At 41.7% G+C, this 13,466-nt stretch overlaps 2 protein-coding genes across 2 annotated transcripts in view; one reads left to right on the forward strand and one right to left on the reverse strand.

Moving 5' to 3' along the window:
- The window catches only part of LOC117267012 (inositol-tetrakisphosphate 1-kinase), a 41,163-nt gene extending 35,828 nt beyond the window's left edge, over window positions 1-5,335 (forward strand). The window contains exons 9-11 of the mRNA XM_033642574.2: window positions 552-619; window positions 710-872; window positions 2,602-5,335. Of these exons, the coding sequence (XP_033498465.1) occupies window positions 552-619; window positions 710-872; window positions 2,602-2,921 (551 nt within the window). The 3' untranslated portion in view covers window positions 2,922-5,335. The remainder of the gene's footprint in view (window positions 1-551; window positions 620-709; window positions 873-2,601) is intronic.
- On the reverse strand, window positions 4,937-12,293 carry plk4 (polo-like kinase 4 (Drosophila)). Its single transcript, XM_033642573.2, has 15 exons — window positions 12,093-12,293; window positions 11,088-11,183; window positions 10,668-10,763; window positions 9,957-10,071; window positions 8,851-9,832; window positions 8,665-8,756; window positions 8,046-8,392; window positions 7,846-7,950; window positions 7,628-7,730; window positions 7,388-7,537; window positions 7,037-7,265; window positions 6,849-6,951; window positions 6,622-6,747; window positions 6,434-6,540; window positions 4,937-5,997 (listed from the first exon to the last, which is right to left on the reverse strand). The coding sequence occupies exons 1-15, from the start codon at window positions 12,120-12,122 to the stop codon at window positions 5,871-5,873; spliced, it is 2,808 nt and encodes a 935-aa protein (XP_033498464.1). The 5' UTR covers window positions 12,123-12,293; the 3' UTR covers window positions 4,937-5,870.
- Between the last annotated feature and the right edge of the window lie 1,173 nt (window positions 12,294-13,466).

The raw sequence follows: 13,466 nt of genomic DNA on the forward strand, positions 1-13,466 counted from the left end.
GGAATGGACAAGCCCATCTGCCTAACACTTCATTACCATGACCCTCTACAAGCCGAGGGGCATATTTATTTGGACAGTATGGAATTTACTTTTCCCCCCTCCACTCCCCGCCCCTCTTCTCTCCCTCCAGCACGCTCTAATGTTAATCATTACAACGATAACAACGAAATAAGTGGCCAATAAATTCTAAAGTTCATCCCATCACATTAATCTCTGCTTCAAAGGAAATCCTTCGCCTGAGGCAAACGCCTTACGTGCAGTTTTGTTCATACATGAACACCCAACATGACATGGTTATGACTAAGAGGGTTAAAGATTAAAAGGCTTCACACTGAGACAGTTTCTGTTTCTTTACAGCAGGTGTTGAAATCCGCAAGACATTAATTTAGTAAAGCTCTGATTTCCTTATTACATGTGTAACCACTTAAGTTTTGCTGCCACCTACTGCCAGAGATGAGAAGTGTATATAGATGACCACACAGGGAAAGGATGTCAAAGTGCAGTCAAAGATCTTTAAAATTCAACCTCACCTGTTCTTGTTTCTTTTTCAGACAGGAAAGCAATCTTCTTCAACAGCCACAATGTTTCCAAACCAGAGTCATCCTCAGACTTGACCACGGTACGTCCACAACATCATCAACGGTTACTTCCATGTGGTTCCTTTCTTTTGTTTTTTTTTTTAACATTTTGTTGTTAATGTTTATCTCAGAGAGAGAACGTAGAGGGAGTGTCTCAGCCACCCAGTGACGATGTCATCCGAGAGCTGTCCAGGTCATTGCGGCAGGCGCTGGGCGTGTCCCTGTTTGGCATTGACGTCATCATCAACAACCAAACAGGCCAACATGCCGTTATTGACATCAATGCATTCCCTGGTAGGTGCATTCTTCCATCCACAGGGGCCCCTGGTTGTCTGTGATTTGATTATCTTGTTCATTTTTATGCTGAGCAAAAATTTGAATGCAGCGCTTTTGTTTTTGCTCCCATTTTTCACAGGTTTAAGTTAAAGATCTAAGATTGTATTGTGTACGCAATAGATACATTTCTTTCACACTCTGATTGCAAATTTGTTAATATCAGCAGTACTGAGCACTTCTCCTTTTCCAAGATAATCCATCCACCTGACGGGTGTGGAATATTAAGATGCTGAGTAAACAGCATCATCACTACCCGTGTGCCTTGAGCTGGTTATAACAAAATGCCACTCTAAAATGTGCAGTTTTATCACACTACTTAATGCTACAGATGTCACAAGTTTTGAGGGAGCGTGCCATTGGCGCCAGAGACGTTGCAAGTGCAAGTGAATGTTCATTTCACTTTCATAAGCTATCTCCACTGTCGTTTCTGTGGACTTAGCAGTACATCCAGCTGAGGTAGATTGAGAGAATTGTATCTATTGAGTGCATAAAAATGTCTTAGATCTTTAAGTTAAAACCTGTGAAAAATGGGAGCAAAAACAAAAATGTCGCATTCAAATGTTTGTTGAGACATGGACCAGGTCTTAGTCACTGTGTTAACAGGACCCCATTTTATAAGTGAAAGGTAACTTTGGTACTTTTTAACCTGGACCCTTATTTTCTTTCTTTTTTTTTTTTTTCCTGTGTAAGTGCATGAAGGGAAAAACAACGCACCACAGCAGCGAAACAGCCTGGGAGCATTCAAGTCCACTAAAAGTGCTTGTTTTTTCCAGTGACAGGTTCAGATTGTTATTTTGTGTCTGACAACATTGTGTAAAGGAAACCCTCATAGATACACCTTTCGGTTAAAGAGTAAGATCCATTTGTTAAACAAAAAGTAACGGTCCCAAAACCACTATCACCAAGGCCACCAGACCCCATTTAAATAAACAGTAAGTATATCATCATAAAACACACTTCATTCACAGCTGACAGAAACAAAATAAAATTCAGAAAAGCAGTCTTGGTTCATCTTTCCACTCGTCCAACAATCACCATCTCTGATTTGGTTGAAATAAACCCTTTATTCACCCAGTTAGATGTAAAAATATGCTGGCTTTATACACACTAAAATTACTGTTTATTTAAATGGAGTCTGGTGGGTTTGATGACGGTGATTTCAGGGCTGTTTCTGGTTAAACAAAATGGATCCTACTTTTTAACAAAAGTCTATCTCTGTAGGAATCCTTTTTAGAAGTTGTCAGAGACTTGAAATAATAATTTGAGCCTGTCAGTGGCAAAACAAACACTTTCAGTGGACGTGCATTGACGGTGCAAACATGCCATGATTGGTGACATTGCAACCTATTTCATGGCTGCCAGCGTCAGCAGTTTCCTCAATACTGGACCAATTTCAAAAATTGTGGTTTCTATTGGTCACTTAGAAGCAAAACCATGGGAACATAGGTTGAAAAATATCGGGGTTACCCTTTAAACCTGAAACAAAAGAATTTAAGTTGAGTTTGTTGTTAATATACAGACTGGTTCCAGATCTCTGAAACACTGCATACATCTTTTTGCTGCCTGCTTTCCTTCAGTCATTAAAGAACAGCTATTGTATTTAAACATGAGTAAAACCCTGTAAACATTTGGAATATGTTCAAAAGCTGAATTAGCTGAGCTGACTGTCGTCCCCTTATATTCTCAGGTTATGAGGGGGTCCCAGAGTTTTTCAACGACCTCCTGAACCACATCACCAGCGTGCTTCAGACCCACAACCCGGATTTCGCTCCTGCCAGCGAGCAGCCCAAAGGCCTGCCAGTGAGCACCACGGTACCCAACGCTGCCCCACCGGCCCCTGGCTGCTGCAGCATGCTGGGAAAGGAGGCCAGCGGAAGCCCCTGGATCGTAGAGGGCGACGGAGGGCTGAAGGGCCCCCGTCAGAGACTGGGCTGCAATTCGGCCATGTCCCCCAACTTCCAGCAGCACTGTGTCTCCACGATAGCTACCAAGGCTTCCTCCCAGTGACTGATCCCCCTCTCCGTTTGATCCCTGAACAAAAAAACAAAACAAAACGGATGACAATGGTGACAATAATAATGAATAATAATCATAATAATTATGATGTTAATGATGATAATATATCTAATCAAAAACATTTTCCTATATAGATATTGAAAATGATGGTGATTGAGTGTAAGCTTTTTTCTCTCTGCCTTTTTGTATTTTTCGTTTTGTCTAATGAGACTTAACAGTACTGTAATGTGAACTTTTGGGAACTTTTGCCTAATAGCTGATTTTTATTTTTCTCTCTTGTGTGAGTTCTCTGTAATGAAAGGGTCCAGACGAGGTAGCTAACGGGGAATGGCTGAATCAGGACTGGAGAAAGATGTGCCACTAGACGTGCAATGTATGATCCCTTGTATCTCACAAACACAAAACACGCACACACACACACTGGTACGTTTACATTGCAACGGGCCGTGCCGGTGATGTGTGTCTGTATTCTGGTCAATACCACTGACTCTGCAAAAGTGAGGGGGAGAAAAGGTGGCTGGGCATTTGAACACTACTCCACAGATCCTGGGCTGCTATGTGACTGTGGCCAACTGACGGCAGAGGACGTAAAGAGTCCGAACATGAACGACAAGATAGTTTTGGGGGTTTTGTTAGTTTGAACAAACAGGTAAGCCGTTTACTTTTCCGAGTGCCATCAAACTTAAGTGTAGGAAGGACGCCTGCAGAAAGATAAAGGTTAAAAAAAAAGAAAGCAGATCTCCATGACCATGTGACCAAGTTTCTTTTACTTTTGCACCAATGTTTCTAAGGTGTGTTTTACTGTATGTCAGATGGAAGGTGTTAGGTGTTCAACAAACAAGCTGCGTCCTTGTTAGAGTCCCAGTTTGAGTCGCTCCAGTGCAGGAAGACGAGGATCACATTCCTTTTCGTGTTTGTGGATGTTTTCAGAGAATTCCGTGATTTTTATTTTTTTTTCTCAGAATTCCAGTGGGATCTAGTGAGATTTCTCTCGTCACTTCATGGGTTTGTAATCTCCTTAAAAAAACGTGTCTTCAACGCTTGTGTCTGTCATGTGAGCAAACTACTCTCCTGAGGCCAACTTGACCTATCAACAGACTTGGGGCTGCTGTGTCAATCAGAGAATTGTTAATCGGAAAATCAGTTATTCCCCTAAATTTAAAGGTAAAATGTGTGTTTGAGTACCCATGAATTGGGTATGAATTATTTTTGATACCATGAAATGAAAACGGCTCCAGAAAATTGAGGAATTTGTTCAGCTTTATGATATTAGATTCAACTCTGACAGCACTTTCTTGACAAAATGTAGATAAAGAAACCAGTTGGTTCGATTGCTTAAATTCTCCGACTTGTCTTCTGTTCCAGCTGCTGTATTTGTGTCACATGTTAAAATCATTTGGAGGGGAAGTGGAGGGGCGGGGGGGAGATGGTCCAGCTCTTGTTCCCAGTGTTCACTGTGAGATTTTTTTACTCCAATTTTGTTAATATCTTTGTCCTGATATCTACTAAGAGCAACTTTATTTTATTGAGATTTTATGGGGAAAAAAATGTTTTATATAAATGAAGTGAAAGCACGGTGGATGTTTTTGAATAAACGGTGGATATTTACTCGAGGTGTAGTAAAAAACGCTGGGTGTGGTTGTACAGGTGGTGTCAAAGGGATGGATGAGCTTGTGCTTGATGCTGTTGTCTCCCTCTAGCATCTAGATTTTTTTTTTGCATTCCTCTGAGCCTGCTTCTCCTTCTCTTGTCCCAGAGAGCTCCTCCTAGCTGTTTTATTTCCTCCATCAGTATCCAAGGGAACTGACTGTCCTCTTGCTCGCAATGTGATCGTAAATAATAGTGTCAGCGCAGCCATCTCACCAGCATCTCTCTGGGACAAGAGAACACCAGTGATGCTCTGAAAGTTTGTCCTCACTAGACACATTATATTGTGGGAATATTTCCTCAATCTCCAACAAGCAACAGTGAATTAAGAATGTAAAGGTATGGCAGCAGGTTCAAAGGGAGCTTTCACATCCTTATAACCCGACGACTCATCTAGGAAAAAGGGGCAAAGTTTTAGGCGCGTCCCTGTTAAAGCTGGAAAGACTGATACTGTGTACACCACTATATTGTGTGTCCTATGTTGTGTTCCTTATCGTGCTTCTAAATGGGAAATAAATGGTTAATCCTACCCTTGGTCATTTCTGCAACCCAGACGGTGTCATCATGCTCCCAGTTTCCACCTGAATGTTTACTTCTTGGGTGTCTTGTACAGTACGTGTATATATGCCTAGGCTTACATCCGTACAGTATGTTGTTTTGTATCAGTTCTGTAATTGAGAGGAATCCACAATTTTGTGACCTTTTTTTAATTAAATGGCCAAAACAACAGGGCGAAATAAACGTGAAACCTTACCGGACTCTGTTTGATTCAGCTTTGGTTGTCTGATTGTTTGTGGGTGCATGCTGTCTCTTCAGTATCACATCTTACACCTGTCACATGAGACTTCAAGCCGAAAAATGTTTCTTAATTCTGCACAATCCATTCAGTTGATCCCTTCAGGTCATTATTAAATACTTTAATTTCTTCCATCAAAAAATCCTTCATGAGTGCAAAGAGAAGACTGCAAAACAGAGTGCAGCATTTCTCCACCCAGCCTCCAGGTGTTTATTGACTCAGCGTTTATGAATCGCACATTTCATAGAATTGGAGACACAGTAAAAAACCAAGACACACATATCATGACACAAACTTTTTTTCCAACAAGGCTAATTGACACAAAATGGTTGCTTATTAAAATAAAAATATATATTCTCATAATTTTAGTCTTCTGTACATGTAAAAAAAAAAAAGCCCACATATTTACAAGAACGCCAGACAAAAGAGGGTATTAAGGTTTCTAATGCTACTTTCTGCTCTCTGCCAGGCCTCTAGGGTGCTGGGTGTTTGTTTCTTTAAACCACCAAGTGTTCATGAGGTTGTAGATGGTGTGCTGTCGGGTTGGCCAGCAGTCCCAGGATGGTGGAGAGACAGTGAAGCTTCTCCTTGACGTGTTCAGGCAACTTTTCGTTTTCTTTATACCTGTGGAGGAGACGGACATTAGTGAGAGCTGCCACTGCCTTAAAGAATGCTTCACCTCCAAAATGACCATTTGCATATCAATAGCCCCATTTCCACTGAGCAGTACGGTATGGTATGGTACAGTTCAGTTCGGTACGCTTTTTTTCCGTTTCCATTGTGAAAAGTTGTGGATGGTACCAATGAAATCGTTTCGTACCGTCCCCAATTTTGGTACCCCTTCTTTTGGGGTACCTAGCACACAGGTCTGGTACTAAAATTTGTGATCTGTGAACATTGAATCATTGAGACATGCGAGAAAAACAACGTCTTAAGGAATTCAACACAACACGGGGTACAGTAATTACTGTATAAATGGTCATTTTGTGAGTGAAAAATTCCTTTAGTAACAAAGCTAATGAACACACAAGTCCTTAAGGTGACAGAAAGTGTGTTGTACCTGGTGATCCTCCCCTCTGGAGATGTGTAGGTGATGCAGGAAACTCCCGCCTGAACTACCAGCTGAGACCCGTCGTTAAACTGCACCCACACCTCTCCATTCGTCAGCTGCAGATACAAACATAGATTTAATCACAGACAATTCCTTTGCAGATTATAGAATATTAGGTTAATTTATTCTTCAGTTACCTGGGAGGCCCATCCAACATTGGGTACAAATATCGACTTCACCACTTTCCCTGTTTCCTGACGCAGCGGGGAGCTTTTCTTACTCAGACTGGCTGTGGTGAAGTCAGACCCATCGTAGGAGATCATCTGGACATAAAAATGGAAATTAATAAAAATCATAGTCTAGCAGTGAGAGCCTCTAAACATCTGTTCATACATCCTGAAGTATAGGGCTGTGAGACACTCACTGAAGGAGTGATCTGTGGAGGCTGAGGAGGTGAAGCTATTTCAGGAAGAACCGGCTGGGAGGGCAGGGATGATGAGCACAGCGTGTCTGGGTTGGCAGGTCTCCTAGGAGCGGTGACATACACAAAGCTAACATTAGCCACAAGTGGTGACATTAAACCAAGAATATATAAAAATGTGAGCATCTCACCTGCCGATAGTGACGGGGAAGAAAGGGACGTTCTTGGTGCTGCGCTGCTCCTCTGCTGTGATGGCGGCCTCCAGGGACAAACACATGCTGTGGCCTTCATCAGACTGCTCCACATATAGCCTGCTCTCTGGGCTCAGGCCGCTCAGCCCCACCTCGCCCTTCACCGTGTACGACTTCCCGCTTTTCTCAACCACTCGCACCAGCTCTGATGTCTTGTGGGTCTTTGCTCCTGCACAACACAAGTGTTTATGAAGGGTTACACATAAACTCAGTTAGTTGAAGCCCTATCAGACAAAAAAAAGGCCAGTGCAGCTTCTTCCTCACATGTTTCAATACACACATTAGACTCACCATCATAAAAGCAAACCTCCAGGTCTGCATTGGGAGAGTTCTCCATCAGCATCACCTTGGCGTACTTGGTATAGAGAGTCACTTTTGGAGTCTTGGATTTCACGAGCTGCACAAACTTGGAGGCATACTGGTACTTCTTCCAGTACTTTTCTGTGACAAAAACACAAATTAATCAAGTAAGTCCAATTTCTAATCTTAGACAAGCTGATGTCACTGGGTGTGATGCGTCCATCTGAATACCTGGAAGGTCCTCGTAGCTACAAATCAGAATATCTTCTGGAGGAGCAGGAGGACAGTCCAGGACAGGAAAACCCTTTCCACCATTAGGCTGGTATATCGTCACCTACAACAGATGATAATATTAAGCTTCATATTATTTCATGCCACCAGCCTAGTGACATATTATGTTGTTATACCACCCCCTACCAGTCACATATGGAACACTTAAGTGAACTCACCATCAAGCCATCACAGGAAATCCTAAGGACTTCTTTAACCCTCTCTTGACCATTCTGGCATTTTAACAACTCCATGCACACTTCACCTGTGTCCAGCACGCTCACCTGCAGGAAGCACAAGAAATAAAAAAATACAATTATTGTAACAGCTCACATAGTGAACAGTAACAGATCAATTAAAAAAGAGTGTATTATCTTACAACAGCATTTTTGGTCTTCTGTCTGATTGGCTTCAGTCTGGATGCACACAGGGGCGGGACTATGTCCCTCAGCGTTTTCTTCTCTTTATCCACACCGGGTTTGACTGAAGGAGGCTTTAATTCTCTGCCGTGAGGAGGCTGGAACTCTGCTCCAGGTATGTTTTCCCTGTACGAGTCACAGTTGGAGGGAAGGTTATGGTGCATGTGGTGCTGGTTGTGGTGGGGGTTCATATTTCGGCCCATGGGCATGTCTGTCCAGGAATTATGAACCCCCAAAGGTCCTCTGCTGCTGTGGAAGCTGCCACTGCTGCTGTGAGTGCTGCTGTCCGTGGGCTTCTGCCCAGAGGCTGAGAAAGAACAGACAACATTTGTAAAGATCTGGTTTTAACAGGATGGTTTTAACATTCGGTCTCACAAGTGCAGCTGGAGCCTATACTAGCCTCTGTATCTAAGGGTGAATCAACTAATAACAACAGATAATTTCATTCAAAGGCATGTCAGCCCCAAATCAAGCTACTGAACTAACTAAAAGTTGCCCTAAGTGAGAACATAAGCTGAGTGATAGCTGTTGAAATCTCTCATATGCACAGATAATCAAAAAACTAAACATCAGATTTACCCTCATTATTGAGCCAATTAGTGACTCCCTCCAGATCTTGAAATTGCAAGTTTGGTGGATGTGCAGTCTGCGTGGACAACATATACCCAGAACTGAAACAGAAAGTGCAATCTGTTAGTCTCAATAAATTTGTTAAAAATAAAAAATGAATAAACAAGTAACTGAAGATCATAAATAGAGACTTACTTTGCTGACTGTTTGACGGGGGGAGAGGGGAGCCTTCCGTGCTCTGTAAATGGGTGCTGAGTAGAGGACATGGGGAAGACTGGTCTACCTAAACCTGTCAATGTCTCCTCTGAGTGGCATCTCCCCAGCTCAGCGTGACTCGACCCCTGGCCTGATGCAGAAGAGCTGGAGCGATCTGAAGAGTGAGCCCTCCTCAGGTAGCGAGAATGAGGCTGCCCGCTGTCTCCACCATGAACCCCCCTGCTCCTGCCCTCTCTGTGAAATCTGTCTGCAGGATGCTGCTGCTGCCACTGGTCTCCGTCCTCAAAACAGGCGCTGTTGGGTTGGCGTGGAAGACTTGGAATAGGCGCCATCCTGTTAGGTAGAGCAGAGCCAATCATGTGCTTGGTTCTTCTCTGGAGGCGGCTGCTGCCGCTGGCTGAGATGGAGGAGGTGCAGGCTGTGGAGATGGTAGCAATGCCACTGTCAATGGATCCCTCATCCCCCAACCCCAGCTCCTTGGTCCTGACCAGCAGGCTTTGGGTCATAAACGGGTGGTCCAGCACTGCAGAGAGGCTGGGCCGCTGGGCAGGGTCCCTCTGCAGCAGCTGATGGATCAGGTCCTGAGCCTCTAGAGAAACATGGCTGGGCATCTCATAATCCCCAAGAACCACTTTAGACAGAGTGTGCTTGACTGTGTCCGTGTCGAATGGAGGACGGCCCATCAGGAAAGCATAGAACATGCACCCCAGTGACCACACATCTGATTCAAGACCATGAGCGCTGCGAGTGGCCACCTCTGGGGAGATGTAATTGGGTGTCCCACACATTGTGAAGTGCTTTTCATTTGGGAGTTTGAGCTGAGTGGCGAGGCCAAAGTCTGCTATCTTAATGTTCATGTTGCTTGTCAGCAAAAGATTTGACAAGGTTAGATCTCGATGCAAGATGCCGTGGGTATGTAAATACAGCATTCCTTTCACTATTTGATGCATAAAATGTCTTGCTGTGGAACAAAACAAAAAACAACATTTTTTAAAGGCAAGCAGCTCGCCAAACTAAACCTCAGTAAAATATTTACTGCAACATCATTCAAATTTTATTTTCAAAGTAAAATAGTTCTGCCTGACCTTCATCCTCAGAGAAAGGCATCTTCCGCTCTTTAAGGTACCGACTCATCTCTCCATTGTGGCACATCTCCAACACCAAGTACACATAGTTGCTGTCCTCAAAGTAATTGTAAAGCTTGGATAAAAACATGACATATAATACAGTATTTATTATCATGCCAAAGTGAGAGGACACAAAAATATGAGTGCAACAAAATCTAGAACACAACTGAACTTGATGAAACTATCAAACTCTTATCTAAAATGATCACACTGCTGTGGTCAAAAAAAAAAAAATGGCATCAAATTCAGTACCGACACAAAGCAAAAGATCCCGCTCTCCTAGTTAATCTTCAAAGACATACTGAAGAGTGACGCTAACACTGAACAAAGTAATTACAGTGGGTAAGGTAACCATGACAACCATAGCACAAAGCTCATATACACAGACTCGAACACAGCCAACATACACAGATTTCTGAAACTGTAGGGTGTTTTTCATTTTGCAAAAACAATTGGACTGAATTACCACTACTAGTGCTGTTTGTCTTTGTCTGCAAATCTGGCACATTGTAAAGTTTTGTTCCTACTTAAAGTGTATTTCAACCATTAATGTTATACAGAAAATCTAAATCAGAACAAATATATGAGAGCCACGGTAGACTTTATGTAGAGTAATTATAAGTCACACTACTCCATGACAAGAAATTAGCTGTGTCTGACCAACATTACCTCAAGTATGGAGGGATGTTTCAATCGGCACTGAATCTCCACCTCGTTTGTCACACGCTGGACCATACCAGCTTTGTGCATTGCTTTTTTGTCAATCTGCAGATGAGAACAACAGAGATAATTATACACTCAACACTTATCGGATTAACGTGCAATGCAGCTTGGTGGTTTGGTCTGTTGGCTAATAGTCAATCTGTCACCCACAAAGACAGTGAACCATTGAGACCTCATTGGTGGGGAGTCAAGGGACCACAAGGTACCCTTGGGAGGCAACTAAGGTCTAATGATCCAAACAGTTCCAGTTTACACTTCAACTGTCACTAGCAACAGCTTGGGCTATGATTAACAGTCTATTTACAGGTGAAGCATGCCATAATTGTCTCATATCACTGACAAAGACATGAATGGTGGGATTCTTACCGTTTTGATCGCAACCTCCAGACCAGTCTTGACTGATTTTGCCCTGTAAACACATGCAAAGGAGCCTTTGCCAAGGAGGGTGAGGACCTTAAAATCCTGTATGAGAAGACAGAAAAACAAACATTGAGATTTGCAAACAAAGATGGATCTGCAGAGACATATAACTATGTTTTGATCCCGTGACAGACAGGATCTTTAAAAGAACAATACCTCAATCCTGACCTCCTGAGCATAAGATACACATTTCTCCTCATCGCAGCTGGCTTGTGTGTCAGCAGAGTGGTTTAGGAAGAAATAGTTAATAACTTGATCAAACACTGCCTGCGCCATGCTGTGATGTACAGCAACACACAACAATCCCGCATCTAACGACTTCGCATCGGAGAAATCCTCCCACAGCAAACGTTAACTGTCAGACAAGCCACCAACACCTGACGCCGTCATATGGCCAACCAAAACCTTTAATTATCCCGGTTCTCTTCCCGCTAACGAGCACCACTTGTTGCCGTTTCCAAGCAGCATGTTGAACTAATGCACTGAGGTGAAACAACAGTGTTTGTCCCGAGAGGAGAGTCGGGGTAAGGTTACACACACAGGCACCGAGGCTGCAACATGACGTTGATAACAGCGACAACACTAAGATGATGATAATGATGACATTAGAGTGATAAGAGAAGTTAAAATAAACCACGGGCACTTTCGGGACATAAACAAACGTGATAAAAATGCTAAAAAGCTAACGCTATCGTAATTGGCTAAGTTAATTAAATGGCGTTAGCTTGCACTACGTTAGCAGAAAGTTAAACGTTTGACACATTCAGTTAAATATATAATATTGACTTATTTCTTCACAGTTTAAATGTTAATCTATAGCGACAAACACCGTCTGACTCACGACTTACTAGCTATTTGACAGCTATCCCCAACCTTAACTTCAGCTAACGTTACCAAACAGAGCAGAGTCTGAAGTTAGCATGTGGGCGTTAGCCTAACATAAATACTCACCTCAATTTTATCGCCGATTGAAACACTCATCGTGTCTGGTTTTCACATGCAGACGCCTGCAAGTTTCAAAAAGTATTCCTCGATCGGCTGAGTGCATCGATGGTCGGTACAGGAGGACTCAGAGGGCAGATAAATGTTGTTCTTGCGTTCCCCTCCAAAACTTTGCCATTTCTTCCATTTTGAAAATATCCGCCCGTTACTCTCCTGCCTACGTCACACGCTACGTCGACAACAACAATCCGGCAATGCCACGCCCCCTTTCAGCGTCCCACACATGACTTTGTAATGAAGCTCTATAAATGTGTTTAAAGGTAGTTTTAAACCCGCCATCTTACTTTGTAAGCTTGTACATTAAAGTTTGTTTCCGTAAAGCTTGTATATTTATTGTATTTGTGTACAAGTCTAAGTAAATACTATGTTGTAAAACAAGGAATCAGATAAATGCATACAGACATTATTAAACATAACCATGAAATGGTGAAATAATTCATTCATAAGTCAGCCCATTCTAATCAAATGTTATTTCATCTAAATGCAAATACTTATTTTTATAGTCCATTAAGCTGATAATTATATTTTATCAATCATTTTTTTCTATTAAATTTATCAAAATAATGTTGTTACAATTTTCCCAGTTTGAGGTGATCAAATGATTTCTGTCCGAAACCTATCAATATTCCATTTATAATGATAAAACACAGAAAAAGTGAATGTTTGCTTAAAAATTACCTTTATTGTTTGATTGATTCTATGAGTGGGACTTGGTATTATTGCCTTCTTTTATGAGGGTGAAGGGTTTATTTTATTTCAACTATTTAATTTGTTTATTTCCTTCTTGCCAAATATTTACTTATCTTATTTATTTATCTATCTATCTATTCATTTTATTTATTTATTTTTACCAATACGTTTTCTCATGGATTGAAATATGTTAATTTATCGAACCACAAGGACTGTTTTTAAAGGCATGGTCATATAACAAATGTTTTATCTGTATTTGAATATTTTGTCACTTTACCTTCAAAGAAAAGGGAGGGAAAAAAAAGCACAGGACTTCATGATGAAATAAGTGTGAAATTGTGAAATGAAGAGTGGATTGTGAAATTTAAATTAAAAAAAATACCTTAATTGTAATAGACTGTCAAAATAGTTGCTAATTTTCATTCAGTCTACAAATCAATTAATCAACTGGATATTTACACTCTAATTTCTTGAATTACAGGCACTTAACTGGCTCCAACGTGTTTTCCTTTTTTGGCAAAGACTTGGTAGCATGGTATGACATGAAAATAATATAGGACAAATTGGCCTTGTTAAATAAAAGTGCTGGAAATGCCTAAAAATGATCTCATTGTTAAAAAAAAATAGGATGAA

The sequence above is a fragment of the Epinephelus lanceolatus genome, chromosome 15, assembly GCF_041903045.1.
Source record: "Epinephelus lanceolatus isolate andai-2023 chromosome 15, ASM4190304v1, whole genome shotgun sequence".
NCBI lineage: Eukaryota > Metazoa > Chordata > Actinopteri > Perciformes > Serranidae > Epinephelus > Epinephelus lanceolatus.